The sequence below is a fragment of the Hemicordylus capensis genome, chromosome 3 (assembly GCF_027244095.1).
Source record: "Hemicordylus capensis ecotype Gifberg chromosome 3, rHemCap1.1.pri, whole genome shotgun sequence".
Taxonomy (NCBI): Eukaryota; Metazoa; Chordata; class Lepidosauria; order Squamata; family Cordylidae; genus Hemicordylus; species Hemicordylus capensis.
Genome location: NC_069659.1, coordinates 113,310,896 through 113,334,152, shown reverse-complemented (window position 1 = coordinate 113,334,152; position 23,257 = coordinate 113,310,896). Strand labels below are relative to the sequence as shown.

General features: G+C 42.1%; 1 protein-coding gene across 1 annotated transcript; it reads right to left on the bottom strand.

Annotated features, from left to right (window-relative positions):
- Nucleotides 1-6,836: 6,836 nt before the first annotated feature.
- EIF1AX (eukaryotic translation initiation factor 1A X-linked) lies at nt 6,837-16,897 on the bottom strand. Its single transcript, XM_053310187.1, has 7 exons — nt 16,642-16,897; nt 15,319-15,402; nt 13,858-13,961; nt 11,630-11,680; nt 10,110-10,191; nt 9,916-10,007; nt 6,837-9,316 (listed from the first exon to the last, which is right to left on the bottom strand). The coding sequence occupies exons 1-7, from the start codon at nt 16,655-16,657 to the stop codon at nt 9,311-9,313; spliced, it is 435 nt and encodes a 144-aa protein (XP_053166162.1). The 5' UTR covers nt 16,658-16,897; the 3' UTR covers nt 6,837-9,310.
- Between the last annotated feature and the right edge of the window lie 6,360 nt (nt 16,898-23,257).

The following is a 23,257-nucleotide window of genomic DNA, read 5'->3' as shown; positions in this document are numbered from 1 at the left end:
CATCAGTGTTTTCTGTAACAGATGTTGCGGACTGCAACTCTCAGCATCTTCAGCCGCAATGGCCTTTGGACAAAATCAGACAGTTCAAAGAGCAAGTATAGTATACATGTGAGCCGAGGCATCTCTGGCTCAACTCTTGCCTTACCACAGATAAGATTGACTTTTAATCCATTCTAATACAGCATGCAAGATGCTTAAAGGGAGCAGGATTGGGGCTAGACATGCAATTGAGAAGAAAAACAACTGTGGGATAGAGGAGTGGGGGAAGATACTGAGCTCAAAAATACAAAATCAGGAACAATCTTCTCCCACACCCAAAGAAAAGGTGTGCATTATTGAATACAAAAAAGGTTTCATAAGAACAGCCCTGCTGGATCAGGCCCAAAGCCTATCTAGTCCAGCACTGACACACCAGATGCCTCAGAGAAGCCCACTGGCAAGAGGTAAAGGTATGCCTCTCCCCTCTCTCTGCTGTTGCTTCCCTGCAACTGGTATTCAGAGGCATCTTGCCTCTGAGGCCAGAAGGGACCTATAGCTACCAGACTAGTAGCCATTGATAGACTTGTCCTCCATGAATTTGTCTAACCCCTTTTTAAAGCCATCCAAGCTAGTGGCCATCACTGCATCCCACGGTAGAGAATTCCATGTTTTAATTATGTACTGTGTGGAAAAAGTACTTACTTTTGTTGGTCCTAGCCTTTAATTTCATGGCATGACACCTGGTTCTAGTGTTGTGAGAAAGGGAGAAAAATTACTCTGTCTACTCTCTCTACTCCATGCATCATTTTATCTCTATCATGTCTCCCTGTAGTCATCTATTTTCCAAACTAAAAAGCCCCAAGTGCTGTAGCCTTGCCTCATAAGGAAGACGATCCAGACACCTCATCATCTTGGTTGCCCTCTTCTGTACCTTTTCCAGTTCTACAATATCCTTCTTAAGGATACAGTGATCAGAACTACACACAGTATTCCAAATGTGGCTGCACCATAGATTTATATAAGGGCATTATAATATTAGCATTTTTATTTTCAATCCTTCCTCATGTTCCCTAGCATGAAACTGGCCTTTTTCACGGCTTCCACACAATGAGCTGATACTGTCATAGCTGTCCACAACCTCAAGCTCTCTCTTCTAGTCAGTCACTGCTCAGATCCCATCAGTGTATGTGAAGTTGGTGGTTTTTGTCCCAATATGCATCACTTTATTTATTCGATTTCTCTACCCCCTTTTCCAAAAATTGCTTGTATTGAACCACATTTGTCATTTTGTCACACATCCAGTTTGGAGAGATCCTTTTGGAACTTCTCTTGGAGAAAACGGATTATCTAGACCCATTTCACACTGGATTCCGGGCTGGCTATGGGGTGGAGACTGCCTTGGTCGGCCTGATGGATGATCTCCAGCTGGGAATTGATGGAGGAAGTGTGACTCTCTTTTTCTGTTGGTCCTTTTGGACCTCTCAGCGGCTTTCAATACTATCAACCATAGTATCCTTCTGGAGCGTCTGAGGGGGTTGGTGGTGGGAGGCACTGCTTTGCAGTGGTTCGGCTCCTACCTCTCTGGCAGCTTCCAGATGGTGTCCCTTGGAGATGACTGTTCTTCAAAATCTGAACTTTTGTATGGTGACCCTCAGGGCTCCGTATTGTCTCCCATGTTTAACATCTACATGAAACCGCTGGGAGAGATCATCAGGAGATTTGGTACAGGGTGCTATCAGTATGCTGATGACACCCAAATCTTTTTCTCCATGTCAGCATCATCAGGAGAAGGCATAACCTCCCTAAATGCCTGCCTGGAGGCAGTAATGGGCTGGTTGAGGGATAACAAACTGAGACTGAATCCAGATAAGACGGAGGTACTCATTGTACGGGGTCGGAACTCGAGAGACGATTTTGATCTGCCTGTTCTGGATGGGGTCACACTTCCCCTGAAGGAACAGGTACACAGTCTAGGGGTGCTTCTGGATCCAAGTCTCTCCTTGGTGTCCCAGGTTGAGGCAGTGGCCAGAAGTGCCTTCTATCAGCTTCGGCTGATATGCCAGCTGTGTCCGTTTCTTGAGACAGATGACCTCAAAACTGTGGTACATCTGCCGGTAACCTCCAGACTGGATTACTGTAATGCGCTCTATGTAGGGCTGCCCTTGTACATAGTCCGGAAACTACAGTTGGTCCAGAATGCGGCAGCCAGGCTGATCTCTGGGTCATCTAGGAGACCATATTACTCTCGTATTGAAGGAGTTACACTGGCTGCCGATATATTTTCGGGCAAAATACAAGGCGTTAGTTATAACCTATAAAGCCCTAAACAGCTTGGGTCCTGGGTATTTAAGAGAACGTTTTCTTCGTTATGAACCCCACCGCCCGTTGAGATCATCAGGAGAGGTCTGTCTGCATTTGCCACCGGCTCATCTGGTGGCTACTCAGGGACGAGCCTTCTCCGTTGCTGCCCCGAGGCTTTGGAATGCGCTCCCTAGTGAAATAAGAGCCTCCCCATCTCTGACAGCTTTTTAAAAGTCTTTAAAGACACATCTGTTCACCCAGGCTTTTAACTGATATTGTTTTAATGTTGTTTTTAGAATATTGTTTTAAATTTTTAAATTGTGTTTTAAATTTCTTGCTTTTAAATTTTTTGTTTTTAATTGATGTTGTACTTTTTAATCTTGCTGTAAACCGCCCAGAGATGCAGGTTTTGGGCAGTACAAAAATATGTTAAACAAACAAACTCCTTACAATGTTTTGGATTTCCCTACCCCAAATAATTTCATGTCATCTGCAAATTTGGCCACTTTGCTGCTTACCCCAACTTCTAGATCATTTATGAACAAACTAAAAGCACTGGTCCCAGTACAGATCCTGGGGAACCTCACTTACTTCCATTGTGAAAACTCTCTTCTACCCTCTGTTTCCTGTTCTTCCTCCAGTAACCAATCTACACATGAACCTGTCCCCTTATCCCATGACTGTTAAGTTTGCTCAAGAGCCTTTGGTGGGGAACTCTGTCAAAAGCTTTTTGAATGTCCAAGTATACTATATCAACTGGATCACCTTTATCCACATGCCTGTTGGTACTCCAAAAGGTTAGTGTGACAAGATGTCATTGTAGAAGCCATGTTAGTTCTCCTTCAGCAAGTCATGTTCCATATGTTTAACAAATTTGTCCTTAAGTATGTTTCCTATCAATTTAACCGGCATTGAAGTTAAACTTACCAGCCTGTAGTTTCCCAGATCCCTTTTTTTTTAAAGTTACATTAGCTATGTTCCAGTCCTCTGGTACAGAGCCAATTGTAGGGACAAGTTACATATTTTTGCTAGGAAGTCAGCAATTTCACATTTGAGTTCCTTCAGAATTCTTGGATGGATGCCATCTGGTCCTGGTGATTTGTTAATTTTTAGTTTTTCAAGAGAGTTTATAACATCTTCTTTTGTCACGTCAAATTGGGCCAGGTCTTCTGCCTCCAAGCCTGAAAAGCTCAATTCTGGATTAGGTATATGGGCCAGTGAAGACAGATGCAAAAAAGGCATTCAGAACTGCAGACTGAGTTACAGCCAGCTGGTATAATTAACATGAGTCATCAGTTCACATGAACCACCTGTTGTGTGCTTCAGCCGCTCTCAAATCTAAACCACTACAACAATCACTTCTGTGATCCAAGAATATTTCAAAGTGTTGGAGAACAAAGTTGCTGGGGCTAGATTTGTGATCTCATGCATTAGGCTGCTCATGAGAATAGGCATATAACATTGCCTCATAACACATCTCAGGGAAGTTTATAATTTAACCAAACAACTAAAATCATGTACAAATTCAGATTACCATCAATAAACTTTAAAACATCAACTAAAAGCCTGATAAAGCAAGTGTGTTTTCAAAAGTAATTTAAGAACTAGAGATGGGGAAATTCTGTTTTCATTTGGGAGTGTGCTCCAGAGTCCCGAGGCAACTCTAGAGAAGCCCCGGTTTTCTGTTGCCAGCAGCAAGTGAGCTGGTGGTAACTACAACCAGACCTTCCCTGGTGATCTTAATAGGCAGCAGGGCTCATAAAGAAGGTGGCGCTCTCTTAAGTTTCCTGCGCCCAGAACTGTTCAGGACTTTATAGGCAATAACCAGCACTTTGTATTTTCCCCCCAGGAACGAATTGGCAGCCAGATTAGTTCTTTTAAAATAGGAGTAATGTGTTGGGTAGCCTCGGAGACCAGTTGTGCTGCTGCATTCTGAACCAACTGCAGTATCCAGACTATGTACAAAGGCAGCCCAACATAGAGTACATTGCAGTAGTCAAGCCTGGATGTTACCAGCATGCACATCACTGTTTTAAGGTCATTTATCTCAATCTGAAATATCAGGGTTTGGACACAGAAGTACTCCCAAACTACATACCTGATCTTTCGGGGGGATGTAACCCCATCCAGAACAGGCAGATCTAAACCACTTCCTACGTTCTGGCCTTCCACCAAGAGTACTTCCTTCTTGTTTGGATTCAACTTCAGTTTGTTCTCCTGCATCCAGCCCATTACTGATTCCAGGCAAGCATTTAGTGAGGTTAAGCCGTCTCCTGACAAGGTTGATATGGAGAAACAGATTTGGGTGTCATCAGCATATTGACAACACCCTGCAGCCAATCTTCTGATGATCTCTCCCAGCCGTTTCATGTAGAAGTTTAAAAGCTTTAGAGATAGAATGGAGTGCTGTGGGATACCATAAAATAGCTCTCACTTTCAAGAGCAACTATCTCCAAGCGATAGTATCTGAAATCTACACGAGGTAGGAGCAGAACCAATGCAAAGCAGTGTCTCCCACTCCCAATCCCCTCAGGCGCTCTAGGATACCATGGTCAAAAGCCACTGAGAGCACCAAGAGGACAAACAGAGCCACTCTCCCCGTCAATGCCTAATTGGACATAATCCATCAGGCTGACCAATGCAATCTTCACCCCACAGCTCACTTGAAAACTGGTTTGAAATAGGTCCAGATAACCTGCTTCTTCCAAGACTGTCTGGAGTTGAGAAGTCACCACCCTCTCCATCACCTTGCCCAACAATGTGGAATTGGAAACAGGTCTATAATTGCCTAACTCTGAAGAACTCAATGCAGATTTCTTCATGAGTGGTCTAACAATTGCCTCCTTAAGGCAAGGAGGCACCCTGCCTCCCCTCAGAGAGTCATTAATGATACTAACAACTTCCTTGCTAGATTGTATAAGCCATGTAGGGCAAGGGTCAAGAGAAGAGGTGGTAAGGAGAACCTCTCTGAGCAGCCTGTCTACATCCTTGCGAGTCACAAACTGAAACTGATCCAATCTAGCCCTACAAGAGTTGCTGCTGAACACTTCGATAATAGACAATTCAGTAACCATGGAATCCAATTCTGCTTGAATCTGTGAGATTTTATCTGCAAAACACTCGTTAAAGATGTCACAGATGGATCTAAGTTCATATTCAAGGGAGGAGAATGTACTCACAACCCTGGACAATTCTGCTATATGCGAGTTTGTGGATGTAATGCACGCAGAAAAGTACTGCTTCTGTGCTGCACACATTGACCAAGCACAGATCTTCATACGCACTCTGTGTTGTAGTCGGGTGGATATGGAGTAGAGGAAAGCTGGTCTTGTGGTAGCAAGCATGACTTGTCCCCTTAGCTAAGCAGGGTCTGCCCTGGTTGCTTATGAATGGGAGACCAGAAGTGTGAGTACTGTGAGATATTCCCCTCAGGGGATGGAGCCACTCTTGGAAGAGCATCAGAAGGTTCCAAGTTCCCTCTATGGCATCTCCGACAGGGCTGAGAGATTCCTGCCTGCAACCTTAGATAAGCTGCTGCCAGTCTGTGTAGGCAATGCTGAGGTAGATGGACCTATGTTCTGACTCCGTATATGGCAGCTTCCTATGTTCCTTTCTCCACCTGCTTTCTAAATGCCCACCTTGCTGTTTCAGCTCCCTAATTCTTCTGTATACCAAGGAGCTAATTTAGAAGCAGGCTGGAAGGGACACATAGGAGCAATCATGTGTACTGCCCTAATTAATTATTCCAAGTCTGAACCAAGGCATTGACAGGGTCACTGGCAGAACCAGCCTTAAAAACCCTCTAATTTACGAATTTCATGTGGAGAAATATTATTGTTATAAGTCTTTCCCCTTTGATTATATATTCTACTTATTAAAGGGCATTTATCCTGCCTTTTTGCTTCAAAATGGGGCAGGGCAGCTCACAAAAGAACATAATGGTTTCATCAATTATCACTACCAAAAGCTATCAGAATACTATAAAACTGTCAATGAAAAAATGCATTATCAAGAGCCAGACAAACGTTTCAGGTGTTTAGTGACACATTCAGAAACACATCTGGATACTTAGCAGGTCAAAGGTCTACCAGAATGAAGATTCAACCAGGACACTGAAAGAGGGGAGGAGGTAGTCTTGTAGTAGCAAGAATGAATTGTCCCCTTTGCATTTCAATGGAAAACTACTCATGAGCATTGCAAATTAGGAGGTGGGGCCACTCTAGGAAGAGCATCAGGTTCCAAGTTCCCTCCCTGGCATCTCCAAGATGGGGCTGAGAGAGACTCCTGTCTGCAACAGCAGACAAACCGCAGCCAGTCTGCATAGACAATACTGAGCTAGATTGACTCTGTATAAGGCAGCTTCCTATGTAAAGAGGGGCTAGTTAGATCTCACGAGGCAACTAGGTTATGCCAACAAAGGCAGTCCAGAGAATACATATTCTTGCCAACCATGCCCCAGAAATTGGCAGGACACAGAACAACCTTTGACAGACAGTAGTACAGTAAAACAATTTACACTAAAAAAAAAAAAAAAAGGTTTTACCAGCACCAGAAACTGCTATTTTAACTGAGTTGGTTTTTTTAATCAAGCCACCATTAACTTATTTAAGTACATACTTGCGCAACTTATACATGACCAGCATACTGCATTGTTACATGGCACCAACTTTTCCTTTTTAGAAAACAAAGATAGAACAGTCCAATGTCTTATATTCATGTCCTTAAAAATCAGAATACTATTAGAAGTTCATACATGCACAAACTTTACATCTTCTGTAACGGAGGAGTAATGTTCTCATTCACAGTCTAAGCAAAGTGACTAACTGTGTCAGCTGAAGAGACTACAGCCTTTTAAAGTAATCGTGACAGGAATTGTCCAAAACGTTTCATAGAGATATAGTTTGACAGCCACTGGGAAAGTGAGCTTGAACGCAAAATGCTCATGTTCACATTCATGCTAAGCCATGAAGCTCACAGAGTAGCCTTAAGCATGCCACATTCTCTCAGGCTCACGTTGTAAGGAGGATAAAATGGGATTAACTCATACACAACCCTGAGCTCAGCTCCTTGGTGGATCAAATACATAATTTTGGTAAGATCACAGCTGGAAGAAGTCTGCTATCAAACTTGAAATCACTCTTCTCTAGACCATAGTTATAGATATATAATGGTATCTTAATTTAGAAAAAAGACAATTCAGTAAAACACCACATAACTTGCTCACAGAAGACTCAAGATTCAATTCTTGGTACCTGCACAGCTAAAAAGGATTTCAGATAGAGTGTGCTACTATCAGGGTCAATAGAATTAGGTCAGTCATGGACCAGTATTCAACTTGATATCAAATGGCTCTTGTCTTTATATCTTTTCTCTTAATATTGGTAGGAACATTACCAGTTCCATCCCAGTTAAGTATTTGTATAATACTGCTGCTAACAAATCTACTTGTTTATTGAAAAAGGCCAATGCCTGAATTTTACCTATTGTGAGCTCTAACCAACTGCTCATCCTAAAACTATTGTCATAATTGTCTAGCAGCCAATATATCCCCCACACAAAATTATGCAGTGTGCAACAGGACACCAACTTTGTGAATTTAAAACTTGCTTCCCTGCCACCCTCATTCATCAGAGATAAAATTCATATCAACATTGAATTGTTTACATTTGACAATGTTAAATAGTCATGAGGCAAGCAATATTAGGACTTCACGTCTTCTTAGCAGATCCTCAGTGTCAAATCTCAACATAATTAATTCCACGGTATGTTATAATATGCAGCTGGAAACACAGGCAGCTGAATGAATTTTCAATTCTAATGTTCTTATTTTCTCAGGTAAACTTTAGCAGTATGATAAAATTAAAGAATTTAAAGATTTCATATAAAAACTGCTAATGTTAATGTGTCATCTAACAGCAATTAAACCTCCTTGATAAAAACAGAGAATGCAGTACAACATTAAAGAGACACAAACCCAATACAGAACTTGTCAGTATTTATAGGACTATATTAGTCTTTATTGAACTTTTTAGGTGCACTACTCCCACTCAAACTGAACACTTATTCCATTCATTTCTCTGATGTGGTAATTGAAGATAGAGATTTCCAGAATTTGTCAATCTCATTTATATACTCCAATTCAGAGTGTACAAAATTCTTTCTCCAGTTGTACCTCAGTGTATGGATTTTAGGATTAAAATAAAACTTTCTTTAAACGTAAGTTTTTTTTGTAATGTAAAAATATTCTAAGTATGTATAAACACAACTGTTGAGCACTTATTTTGTAAGGGCAAAAGAACCTTTTAAAATGTTTAATTACAAGAGATACAGTGCAAGTATTTCAAATTAATGAATAATTTAAATTTGGTGCCCCCCAGTGTTTAATGTCAGTATTACCACTGCCAAATACAGAATAGCTGTTCAAACATACACAATTTTTAAAAATTTATTCTCTTTCCACTATGGTAAATTTATCTGTGAAAGAGGAAATTTATTATCAAAACCAGTATAAAAATAACATGCAACTAAAACTTAAAACGCAGATTCCGGTACTATGGATTTTAATTTTAATGAAGACTTCTGTCCCTTCTATTATCAAAATCTTACAAGTTGACTTCAAGGAAAGGGATACTAGAAAAAGACACTGCACTGGCAGATTGGAAACTGACCTGACTGAACTGGGTATTTAATCAAAATCCATGATAATTAAAGGGCAAGCCATTTTTATTTCAAGACACAGCGTTAGTGAAGTTTAGTGGTGAAAACAGATGAAGCAAACATGGGAGTGTATTTACACCCAGATGTAAAAGTCTAGTTGATAAAGAGACAAAAATAGTTGTAATATATCATTTCACTTTTGCAAGTCCATCATCATCTGTTTCTTAAAGAAATATAAATACTTAAACATTGGCCAAGAGATTTGTTTGCTGTAACTACAAATGTTGTGCAGTTTTGTTCTTCTTAAAGATAGGGACTTGAAACAAAATAAGTTTTGAGGTGGAACGCTGGAATGTATACCTCTCAGTTCCAGTTAGATCTGTAAGAAAATGTACATGAAAATATAATGCAATAACTATAAAGTCAAAAATGTCTCAATTCAGATAATGAATACTATACAAAATAACCCAGTCCATGATGAACTTGATATTTGGTCTTCTGTTTCTTAAAAAGTTTTTATCTTAACAACTGTGCTGCATAATGACCTTGTATGATGTGTTATTCTCTCATACTGATACCAATGACCTATTAGTGCTTATGTATGTATGACTACGTAATGTTGTATGTTATGTTATAATTTTGTATGTTATGTACGACTACATAATTTTGCAATGACCTTTTTAGAAGTTTCTATTTCTACACCTGAAAAAGATCAATCTCTACATGGCTTGAGAAGTTAAATGACGTTTAGGGATTTAGATCCCAAACTCTAAAACTGCAGCATAAAGTCATGCATATTCATGCAAAGAGATATTACTTGCCTATTGGTTGGGCAATGGAACCCCTATGGATAAACTATGGAGCACATGACAAGCTCCATACTTTTTAAATCAGAAGCTTCAAAGTTTTACCACACTGTCCCTTGGAAAAGCCATGTGAATATTAAGGCGACTCCATCCCAGGTTTAAGACTACTTACATCATCAATATCTTCATCATCATCTCCAATATCATCAAACTGGATTTCGTCGTCATCACCAGGCCCAAATGTGTCAGTTTCATTAATTTTGGCTAAATAAGAATTAAATTAAGAGTACAGTTAGTTGATGGCTTTCTGTAATTTTTGTTCCTTTATTCCCAGCAACCTCCCATTTGTTTCTGAGAAATTCTTACCATGCTCTGGAAGTTCTCCATATGCCTTCAGACTTCTGGCTTCATCTGCATTGTACTTTAGAATGACATCAGCCTTGTTATCCTAAAAATATTATTGAACTGATAAATAGTATTTCAGGAGAGTTTATTTTTGTTAAAACTATATCAAACTTTCTATATTGAACAAAGGCATTTCTTTGGCACAATAAAAACTGGTTTATTGTGCCATTTGCTTTCAATAGCAAGAGCTTGTTTTAGTAGGTATGTGCATCTGATGAAGCACAATGTTGCCTACAAAATGCCAAAATAGTGCACAAAGCCTTCTTTTGCTGCAACTGAGTAACATGGCTACATTTCTGAAATTTATACATTAAAAATAGTTTCAGCACTAACATGTTTATGATTAAAAGACTTAGTGTCATGTAGTAGCTAAGAGACTGAGAAGCATACCAAGAAAATTTCAGCTCCCAAACTCATTTGGCGATACATTAGGCCCCTTTCCAGACCTGACATATGGGGAAATACTGGCCTACCTTTCAGGAATGTACTAAGGATGGCTGAAATATGAAGCACTTTTGACACTTAAAAAGCACAATGTCAAGTATTTACCAATATAATTGTACTAAATACACCAATTTACAACTATTATTAATATTTACGGGTGATGCAAGTAAAATGCATTACTATGACCCCCACCCCAATCTTTCAACCTGTTGGGTCATAAAGTGACTGTTGGGGGCAGCCTTGTCCCTGTATTCCTAGAGACTCTTCTCTTCACTTCATCCTCAGCATAACTCAGTCACACTGGTGCTTGGCTCCAAGTGTGTACAGGGCACAGAAAGGGAGAGAAAAGTCAGAAAAGCAGGGGCTTTATTTGGCAGGAGGACAGCAACTGGCCCTATCCATCCCAAGCATAGTATCCCTCCAGTGGCTGTTGCTGGTATCTATCCTATGTTTCTTATTTAGATTTTGACCCCTTTGAAGACAGGGAGCCATTTTATTTATTTATATCTATGTAAACAGCTTTGGAAACTTTGGTTGAAAAGCAGTATATAAATATTTGTCATCGTGCAAGATTGTTCCCTCACCTTGATGCCCTGTAGCCCTTCACTGAAGCCACTGTCACTGTCTTGATGATGTAACGGCAATGGAGCTGGGTCCTGGCAAGTCCACCCTTGCCCGATTCTACCCATATCTTGCCAGGAAAGCAAAATGAGTCGCTCCATAGATAAAGGACTCCAAAAAGAAGAGATGGCATGGGGAAGCCTTTCTTTTGTCTAGCAGCTCTTACTGGGTAAGCATATATCCCACAGTTTAGTTATCCCTTTTCCTTCTGCCCAATATATTGCTTGGGCTGGAGTGGTGGTGGTTATAAAATATATCCAGAAGAAAACAAGTTTATATGAACTTCTCATATTCACATCCTCTATAGTCAGGATAGATTTTGCTTACAGGAAGCCATCAATGACTTAGTCAGTGCTTTAGAACTCCTGGTATACACTATTTATAAAATCCCACCAAAGGAAATAAGGAATATTTACCTGGTAGTCTCTTAAGCCCACCAATATGATATCTGATGTATTTATCCAGACCTAAAATCCAAAAACAAACCATTAAATCCTACAAATTCTAGCATATTCCTCATTAGCAAATCAATATTAACAGTATCACTTAAGTTAAAAAGAGTGAACTATTTTTCATTCCAATGAGCGTCAAGCCCTTAACTTGCTGAATTCTGCATGTCTGAGTACTGTGTAACTGAAGCAATGAAAGGTTTCAAAAGCCCATGACAGATTTGTACTCAGGAAGAAACACATGGATATTGTGTTGAGAAGGGTAGTTTCACCTGACCACGAAGGGCATATCTCAGCTTGCATACTTGAGAGAAGTTGAGTGCCTGGTCAACTGCTGAGTATGGGATGACACTGTACATTATGCTGTTGAAGCAGATTTAGAGCTTAGAGATTTAGAGCAGGGAGGTATGTTGCCCCCCCTGACATTTCTCCCACCGACACTCCATTTTAAAAGTGTCTGTCAGGGGGGCAACATACCTCCCTGCTGCCCCCATGTCCTCCTCAGCTGGAAGTAACAGGAAGTACACACACAGTCTCTACCTGCTACATGTGGAGCTTTCACATTATTTTTATGCGCCATGGAACAGGAAAACCATGAAGACCCAAAACAGTGCATCAGCAAGGTACCACTTTCAGGATCCATAATCATCAGAAAAGTGTACTATCTTCTCGTCTCCCATCACTGCATCCAGCAGCATGGATAGAATTTCCTGCTCAGTCCAGATGTACACAATGCTGACATAAATGTGACTAGAGCTAGCAGTGCTAGAATGGTAGGAGTTCTATGGTGGTAGTCCTTTATGACAAAGTAGAATGGTGGGGGCAGCAGGGACCGGCAAGTGCAAGGAGCAGCAACTACTAAATGTAATAATATTAACTGTGCTACATTTACAAGACTTCTGTGCAATCTACACAGTGAGAGATCAAGGCACTTCTAAGGAAAGAGACCTTGAGTAAACCACAACATGCCAAGAAAATACAAGACGACAAGAAATCTCCAGTTAAAAAAGAAAATAAAACAATGTAAAACAGAGCTAAAGATAAAAGCTGCTGAGTCACCGGAAGTCCTCCAGAAGTCACACAGTGAGAGATCAAAAAGAAGGTCAATGCTGAGGATGGGTTAGGGAAGAGTCAGGTAGCAATTAAAGAACTAGTAAGAGGATACAAGGATAGTTCAGGAAAACATTCACTGAAGTGGAGCTTGAGATAGGATGTGAAGGAGAAGAAGTGGTATTCAGGCAAAAAAACAACAACAGGATACAGCATTGTAGAAAGCTTGAGTAGAGTAGAAGCAAGAAAGGGCAAAAGAATTTGGAGAAAAGTTAGTATTGCAGTCTACTAGGTCCTTTTAAGGACCTCCAAACCAGTTTGAACAACTGGCTGTTCAGCCAGCTCAAAGGCAGGGGTGGCGGTGGCATACCTTTAAGAGCGGGGCCGGTGCCCTTACCCCCTCCTGCCGCATTTCCCCCGCCGGCGCTCCATTTTAAAAGTGTCTGTTGGAGGTATTTCCTGTTACTTCCAGCTGAGGAGGACATGGGGGCAGCAGGGAGGTATGTTGACCCCTGACATTTCCCCCACCGACACTCCATTTTAAAAGTGTCTGTCAGGGGGGCAACATACCTCCCTGCTGCCCCCATGTCCTCAGCTGGAAGTAACAGGAACTACCTCCAACAGACACTGATAGCAGCTGCTCCGTGTAACTTCCTGCCCACCCACCCTCTGCCAAGCTCCAGAGAATCACTGCACCACCCAGTACTGGGCAGGCAGTTAAAGGACCCCCACCCCCATCCCCACCAGCACACTAGTCAGTATACTTTCCCCATGATCTGATGCCTCATGCTGGTGGGGAAGGGATTTCCAACACAAGAAATCCAATTATATTGCCACACAGAGTCCTCATGCATAATAATGTTAGAACTCATCTCCTTATCATAGTCTGGTCTGTCAAATAATAATACTTCTGCTCTGTAAAAACATCACCCAAGAGGTGGTTAGTGGAAACCACCTGACTCTTAGCCCACATATAAACAACCTTCAATTTTTCAGCTAGCTTCAGGCATACCATCTATTCTAGCAAGTCATCCAAGCTGTCGGAACCATTGGCACAAAACATACATAACTGACAGCATCTTGTTTAATTTTAAGAGCTGTAAACTCACTTATTAGAAGTACACATCAGAGTGACCTTAACATACCTTTTTTCTTAGCTTTCCTCTGATATGACATAACCTCTTTACACCATCAAAACATAACGCCTCCAGTCTGCCATTTCCCAACATCTTGATAACTTGAGCATACTCTGAAAGAGATTATGTAGCAGTTCAGACAGCACTGTACAGAAAAACCAAAAAAATTGCCCCACTAGAGTTTGTATTTTGCTTCAAGCTACTCAAAGAACCAAATGTTTTATATGACAAAATAATAGATGGATAGTTAACAAAAATATGTTGCTATGTGAGATGTTTGCATTTACAGGATTTCTATGTTCACCAGCCAATCCATTTTCCAAGCCCTGATAAATCAAGTCACCCATTCAGCAATTTCAGATATGTATTAGGGATTGGGGCCTTGAATCACATAACAATGCAACAGATCAAAGGCTGCTACAGAAGCATGATTAGAGGTAAGGAATACACAGCACAGTCTTGAATCCAAGGCATTCAGATGCCTCAGTCATTTTACTCAGTTGTGGTCCTAGCAATTTCAACTAGGAAAGCTGCCTGTGAAGAGGAATTTTACATTATTTATTATACATAAATATATGTATATACAGACATATTATAGGCATATTTATTATACATTAATAAATGTATACTATATCCTAAATTCTGTTCTGCAAATACATTCAAAATGGTTTACAAAAAATAACTTAAGATATTAAGAATAACCATATAAACACACAGTAGAAGTGTCAATGAGTAGCAATATCACACTAAATAAATCTTGTGACAGCTATAAGAACTCTTCTGGCTAAGCTAAATTAAAATCAAAGCAAGTTAATGGAATAAGAATGTCATGTTATGCTGAAAAATATAAAGCAAGGGAACCTGTAGTCCCTAGCAGAAAAGGACTCCCACAATTACAGTGTTTACACAGAAAAGACTCTACTTCAAAAGCTCCCCTATTAATATGGTCAATACAACTAGAAATCATGTTGAATAGTAACAGGACAAACGATCAAAATAAGCTTCTGTACTCATCTGCAAGATTTTAAGTGTGACAAATTCTTAATGTTTTAAGAACAGAAATCCTGTTCCTTATACTGTGCACCCAAATATCTAAAATACAAATCAAGTATAAGCATCATCATATATTTAAAACCCAAGTAGAGCTCTCTGGAGAGGCTTAGGTAGGTACCAAACAAAATATCAGTATTTTGCCCAAACCCTGGTTTTTACTGTCCTCATTACTTACACCACACATTCTCAATTTCTCTATCTCCCGATTTTGGCCACTGTTTCTTTTTAACCTTAGATAGAAACGTTTTCCTGTTGGTATGTTTCTCTGTAATGTGAGCTATGAAGAGTCTTGTGTTCTGTCAAAACAATCTTCCCACAAATAAGCCTCCATCACTTATTAAAGCTTCAAGCACCGAAACACAAAACTACTAAAAGGTTATTCTGCGCATAAAGTATAAATAAAATTGCTTGACTCACCTTGCCCATCTTCCTTGAACACCAATTCTCTTTTTTCTGATTCATTCTCGTTCTTGCCTCGTCTCCTGTTTTTACCTCCCTTACCTACATTGCAAGATGAGGATTAACCATAATTTGGAATCTGCATGACAACCACTATTGAGAAAATCAGCAACATGTTTACAAGCCCTCAAAAAACCCGACACGCTTTTCCAAACACATTGAAAGTACAGTAGTATATATAGATTCCCATCCCATCTTTTTCTTTAAGAGTCAATTTAATATTGATTTAAAGATATTCCAAATGCTGCAACTAATAATAATATCGGCTATGAGGGATTTCATTAAAATAAAATTATAAAAATTTTATATGGAAGTGTGATTTGATAATTAATCATTTACTAGTACCTGAGACCACTACATTTAGCCAACTATGGAAAGCAAAGGCATGCTAATACCAGGGATAGTACAACTTAACCCTGCAGTACACCTGTATTTTAATATAACTACAAACGCCATGGGAAAAGGATACATGGGAAATTATGCAGTCTTTATATAATCTAAATAGCAAATCAGAAATCCCACTATTTTCAGTACTGTATTAAGTTACTGATGTATATCAGATGTGAACTTTAGTACTTCAGAGTGTCCCCTGCTCAGCAAAGGCTCCAACAAATTTTGTGTACACATATTTAAGAAGTTTAACGAAACCTTCTAATACAAAAAGTTAGATTGTATGACAACTAGATTAGACTGTATGACACTGGACAACTAGTGTGGATAAGTTAAAATTAAACTAATTTAATTAGTTGTTACAGATACACATAGGCACTTCAAGGAGCACCAGGAGCAGTAGCTGCTCTCCTACTTAGCTTCCCCACTGCCAAAGATTTGCTGAAGAGAGGTATATAAACACTCTTGGTAATAGTAGTAGTAGTCCTATTACACATAGCTAGGAAGCAAAACAATCAAAACCAACAGAATGAATTATAGCACACAGGAACCAAAGAAAAACAGGAGAAAGGCCCGGGTGGGTGGGCAATCACGAACACCCTGCCAGGCCGCCTCCCTGAAGCGAGGGGAAGGAAGGGGCCAATCGTAGGGAGAAGCCCGACAGCTCAGCGGGGCCGATTCCTGAGTAAACGAGAGTAAGGGGAGGCCGGAGGCCGGGCCAATAAGAAGCCCCCTCAGGCCATTCAGGCAGCACTTGCAACCCCGGAACAGACTCCGCAAGAGCGAAGCGGCAACCCCCACAGGCAGACCGAGAAGGGGAGAAGGGGGGACCCAGGAAGAGGGAGGCGGGAGTGGGGGGAGGGAGGGAGGGAGAAGCTCTTCAGGCCTCGCCTTTATTCTTCGGCATGGCGGCGGCGTAAGCGGCGGCGGCTGCTGCTGCTTCGGGGGCTCACGCGGTGTCGGAGGGAAGAGGTCCGGCCAAGGGCTCTCTTGACGTTCCTGCTGGAGACACGAAGAAAGACGGAAGGGACCACCGCGGCGGTAGTGACGCGTCTCTCGCGACACAGCCGTGCAATGCGCTGAGCCTGCCTGAGCACAGTGCAAGCGGAAACGAGGAAGCAAGCTTCCTCCTCCTCGTCGGTCCCAGGGCGCACTTCGTTCGCGCAGGTTCCGCCAGCCCCTCGCTGACTCTCCAGCGCCCCCTTCCGGTGGGAGGGATGGCTGTGTCTATTTCTTTCTTTCTTTTGCGCGCGGTTCTTTCCGCGTTGTCTCCCCTGCCGTGCTTTGACGGCCGTCATTGTCTCTGTCAACGGGGCGAGGCAACAAGCGGCTTCTGACTCTCCCTCTTCTCCGCTTGGCTCGGCATCGCAAGGGTTTTTCTCGTCGGCTCCAGCCTCTCCAGCTCAGGCCGACCCAGGATAGAAAATATAGAAATAAATAGGAGGGCTGATTATTTCAATGGATGGGAAGATTCATGGCGGCAGGGATAGACAGACTTCAGGCTCCTCCTGGGGTCTACTTTGGTTTCTGCTGGAACGCCAGAGCTCCACCTGACTGACTGACTGATTGATTGATTAAGCGCTGTCACATGGATAGATTCTCTCCAGGGTGATCTGTCTTCAACTTGGCCTTTTAGGTCTCTCGGTGCATTTATTAATGCTTTTGTAATCGAGTCCATCCACCTTGCTGCTAGTCGTCCTCTTTCCTTCAAATTTCCTCAGCATTGTGGACTTCTCGAGGGAGCTGGATTTTCACATAATGTGTCCAAAGTATGATAGTTTGAGCCTGGTCCTTTGTGCCTCGAGTGAAAATGCTGGATTGATTTGTTCCATGATCCATTTGTTTCCCTGTCTCTCCATGGTATGTCCTTTGAGGACTCGACACTTTACCTTACTGCAAATCACCCAGAGGGCTACCAGTAAAATCCTGCTCTACCTTCTTTTGTCTCGACTGCCTTATACATATGGAACAGAACAGCTATAAGTCTTTAATAAATTCCAAGGCAGTTCACACATTAAAAACCATAACTTCTATAACAATTAAAAAACACAGGCACAAAGCAATTGAAATCCAGCACACAAAAGTAGTACCAACAGCAAGAAAAAAAGCCACATCACTCTTAAAGGACAAAGGACTAATTAAACAGCCATGTCTTTACTTGCTTTTAAAAGTAGTGAGGGAAATTGATGAGCAAATGTTTATCGGGAGACCATTCCAAAGCCTGGGGGCAATGATCAAAAAGGCCCTGTCCTGTGTGCAGAACAGTCAAAACTTCTTGATGTCAGCACACAGAGCAGAGGCTGCTCTGATGATCTGGTCAGGTGAGCAGAAACATTTGGGAGCGGTCCTTCAGATATCCAGGGACCAAACTGTTGGAGGCTTTAAAGGTTATAACCAGCACCTTGAGTTGGTGCAGTTAATATGGCCCCAACAGGACAAAGACCAGTTGCCACCATATTATAGAAAGTAATAAAAGTTATCCATACACTTAAGAGAACTACTGAATGTGGGGTATGTGAAAATGACTTTATGGCAAAAAAAATGTTGACATTTTATATGAGGGTTTTTCTAGCATTGCTGCTTCATGGAGTCCCTTATCTCCCAAGAAATCTAGGTGAAGCATGAGATTATTATTATTATTATTTTTTGCAGGTTTGGGGCGAGGTGGGCTTTTCTAAGGTGCGGTCAGTTCACAGAGAGTGCTGGCTGAAGACATATTGGCCATGTTCACACATAATGCCAAACCGGAGTTAAACATGGCCAAGGTTGGAACTCCAGTATGGCAGAACACACAAAACTGCACTTATGGGCTGAAAGCGACCTCTGGTTTGCCTTGCCAAACTCCAAACCGAACCTTCAGTTAACTAAGGTTCACCACCAGTACCTGAGGTCTGGCCGCTGAGGTGTTATGTTCGACTCCTGGTGCAGCCATAACTGCAGTTTCATGCCAATTTCCAAACCACAACAATAGAGGCAGCAGTGCAGACCCATCCGAGGACGTGGCTGTTCTAAGTCTTTGGCACTTCTCACCAGCAGCTTCTTGGATAACCAGCCCAGCCCCGCCCCACCTGTCATGGAGTTGCCAGACTACAGGGCCACCACGCCCCATCCTGTCAAGCTGAGCAGTCGCTCGGGGGCATCCACTCTGCCCTTTGTTCCCACCACCTGGCAAGCGGTAGGAAAAGGGTGACAACACAGGTACTAAGTGCTTTATTCCCCGAGAAGGGAGCAACAGTGATGTTCACAAGCACTCCATCATAAGCAAGTCACTCCATCACAGTGGTGGGAGGGGATCAGATGCTTGGGAGGGAGACCCAGGGTTGGGTATAAAAGGCCAAGCATAGAACCTTGCCCAGGAATGTCCCCCCCCCCAAATAGGTTGGGAAAGGGGACCTGTGCCTCTTCTCCTTGGGGGTTTGCACTCCCTAGGCTTACTCATGAGAAGAACCACCTGAGGGGACTAATATAAAATGCACAAGATAGTATTCTAGGTGCACAAGGTGGTACTCGCTGGCCCTATCCAGCCCCAGCACAGCATTCCTCCAGTGGCTGTTGCTGGCATCTGCCTTATGTTTCTTTTAGATTGTGAGCCAGTCTAAAAGAAACATAAGGCAGGGGCATAGTTTTTCTGCAAAACCATGCCCCGGGGCATGTGGAAATGTGCACTCCTGTTCACAACCCCCAGGGGCAATGCTGCCAACCCAGGGTAAGCTGGAAACCAGGGCTCCTCTTTCCTGGGAATCCCCACACCTGCAGATCTACATACGGTGCTACGCTGGACCAGACAGAACTTTGAACGGGTTTAAAGGTCTATGCCTAAACCCACTGTCTCCCCCATCCGTGTAAATGGGTTTGGGGGGGGGTTGCTCTGGGAATGGTTTAAAAGGCAGCCCCCAAACAGGGATTCCCGAACAGCCAAATTATATTCTCACACAAAGCCTGGGGAAGGGTGCCCAGCCCCTTTTCTGGTGTGTGGGTGTGTGTGTTCGCTCCTGGTCACCAGGATCAGTATTGGGTAAGCCGTAATTCTTCTTAAAATATATGGCCACCCAACCCAGGGTACACTGCTCAGGCATGAGACAACTCATGAGAAGGATCATCAGAGGGGAGGGGGGGAAATTGCCAAGCAAATTCAGATATAATGCTGGATGGCAGAACATCTCCTTATCCTAGGAACATCTCCCTCATGAGAGTGTCAGGCTATGAGAGCCAGGTTGCTGTGTGGAGGAAAGCCATAGGGAGAGATTCCCTGGAGACTGTTTTCCTCATCTTGGAGACTACTGCCAAGTAGCTGTAAAAGCATGCTCCCTACCAGCCCGTCTGCCAATGTTGACATGTGCACCATTGCCAGCACCCTGGAATAGGGGCTCCCCCTCCCACGATTCCCCACGCTGGCACATCTGCATACAGTGTGATGCCCGATGCTAAGTTCTGACCCAGTGTCTCCCCTCCGCACATGCATCTGGGCCATGGCACATGGAGCATCTAGATGTCTTCTGGGTGGGGGAGGGGGAGACACTGGGTTTTTGGGGGGTGGGGGAGGAGATTACAGATAATATTTTCTATTTCTTACCATTGAGAGTTGAGGCTCCTACACAAGCAGGGAGTCCTTTGGTGTGCTGGCTCAATTTGTGAGCTTGCAGCCCATGGGCTGGGATTATGCTCCCATATACTGGCCTTCTCCTGAGAGGGCTAGCCTGCCTGCCAGCAATCTTCCAGACAGCTTTCAGTTGGTTCTGCATGGAATGGTTTTCCAGGATCACCCCTTGCGACATCATCCAAGGTTATGGTGAGACATAGCCCACAACATTCCCCAGAATCCTCCCCCCCCCCTATATAAATGAGGGCAAAGGATTCTGGGGAATGTTGTGGGCTTTCTCTCTATATATATATAAATATATATTTATTCCCTCCCTGGGAGTCTCCATGCTTTGCTCCCATCACTTAATTAAAGCAGAACTCCCTCCCGCACCCCAACCCCCTGAGAACGTGTGTTTGTATTGGGGGAGGGCGGTGTCCAACAATGCTTTAAGATCGTGGCCAATTGCAGCCACCCCATTGACATGGTGATGCTTTGCCCACAGTCTGGCCATGTAGCTTGCTGGGATCTGCCTCGGAGGCCGTAACTGGAGTTTGGCAAACGTCTGTGGCACGATTTGGAGTTACGATCTGAAACCTTGGCCACGTTTACCTCCAGTTTGGCATTATGTGTGAACTGAGTCTCATGATTACACAACTCAAACAGCGCATACCTAAGAACACGCCCTGCTCTAACTTGTGGTTGTACATAGCAGAGGTAGATTGCTTGTGTGGTGGCCGAACTATATTTCAGGGAATCTTGTTCACTATCCCTGCTCCCATTCAAGGAAGCACAACAAGCTTTTGAGGAAGCCCAGAGTTCCCCAGAATGCAGTTTGAAAACTACAGTTCTAAATGAATAGTTGTGTTAGCTTGCAACAGTAAAAAGGAGCAAGAACAAGGAGATATTTTGGCACAAGAACACCAGTGACAAACTCTAAATCTAATTCAAATATTTGGCAGTATGTAGTCACCCAAAATAATCCCCATATGGATTTCTGGGTTATATTTGTCAATGGTGAATTGTGCAGTTCAAGTGCCATTGCATAAAACACTTCATGTCAGTGTGCACCATCTAGAGCACTTGGTTTGGGTTTTGCTTTTGGCACATGTGACACTGGACACATGGTCCTGCTCCTGTGGGGTGGTAAAAGGCCAGGAGCAGCAAGTTGTCTCACTTGTGCTGCAGCAGTTCAGGGCTCAGATCTCTGCAGGGAAAGACAGTTTGATTCACAGATAAAATCAGGCTCTTAGGCTGTTATACTGTAGTAGTTTCTACAGCTTATTTCTAATGGTTGATATGCAGACTATATTACTCATGAGCAGTCTTACTGAAATTAATAGGGTCAGTTAGTATATCAATATGTATTTATATCTACACATATAAATTAACATGTGCAAATTTTATGCAGACCATTGCCCCCCTTTTTTACATCTCCAAAAGTGGGGGCACAAAGGACATGCATATCCTATTTTGTATGTCCATATTTTTAAATGGTCTCTCCCTCCACAGTGTGCACGAGCACAGCAATGCCAGAGAAATGTTCATTACAAATGTGTCTTCCTGGCATGTCCATGGTGCACTGCTCTGGATGTCAGCCAGTACAAGTAACTCGTGCTGCTTCTGCCTGCTCCAAACCTCAGCATATCATGAGAGATCCTGGAAGGAGATATAGCTTGTGCAGAGTGCTAATTAGAGGGGTGGGGAGGTCTTTGTCATGCTTTGGAAGCAGAAGCAATGTGAGTCTCTAGCACTGCATCTATCTACTCCACAGCTCAGTGAGAATTTAAAGGCCTTTCTCTACCTTACCTCCAAGCCCTTTGCACATCCTTGAAGACCCAGGGGCAGCAAAGGGTTTTTGGCAAATCACAAATAATGGCGGGCTACTAAGCCAAGCCAAGCCAAGTTTATGGATCCCTTCCCCACATCATATAGATTTTTATGCTACAAAACTGAATTATTTGTGGACAACACAAACTTGTTTGTTTTGTAACAAAAACTTAGGAAAATGATAGACTACTTCATACACACATTAATATCTTTCAAAGTTTATTTACTGTATAAATTCCGTTTCTTTTGAAGATTATAAAACCTGCCTTTTTGACAAGCAATGGTATCTTTCCAGGCCTGTTTGTGGTTATGTCTGGAACAATTCCGATTACACAAGTACAGTATTTTAAAACATTCATAACGCTCAATAAAACAGTCAGAAGTATTCAATACTTAGCCTTTTTACCAGCATTTCGGTTCCGTGATGCTAATATAAGCATCTGACAGATGCTATTTTACTTTTCTACTTTAAAGATACAGTACAGTTGAACTCCTGTTACTGTAGCTTAGACTTGCATGCCATGCTGAAAGTCAATATAAAGAATGATTGTACAGAATGGTAGAAAAATATTTTCTGATATTAAAAAAAAACTCTTAAGTAGATTCCCAACCCACCCCCCATCCCCTTTCACTAAAACTGCAAAATAATTACATCCCTCAGGAGTGCACTTTCCCTTTGATTAGGTCAGAAGTATCAAGATAAAGCTAATCATATACATCATTTTCATGAGTTAAAAGCCATTCATTACTGCTTACCAAAGATTTACATGCCTTAAAGCCTTCCTTTCCATTATCAGAAAAAGCAGTGCTTTAGTTGATCTACATTTACAACACAAAACCTAAATACATTTCTTTATGCCCTGATTCTGTATTTAAACATCAGTTTTCAATACTTCACTTGTTTATTCTTTACTAGACAGACAGCTAAACTAACAAGGAGTACTGAAGCAAATCTATTTTCCTCTGCTCTCAGATATTGAAAATATTGGTTTTGCTTTGCTAGCCACCATCTAATTGCAATTCTCACACACTTTCCTTCCATTTATTTACTTTTGTCTTGTAAATAAAGAGTACAGTAAGGGTACTTGTGGTTTTCAT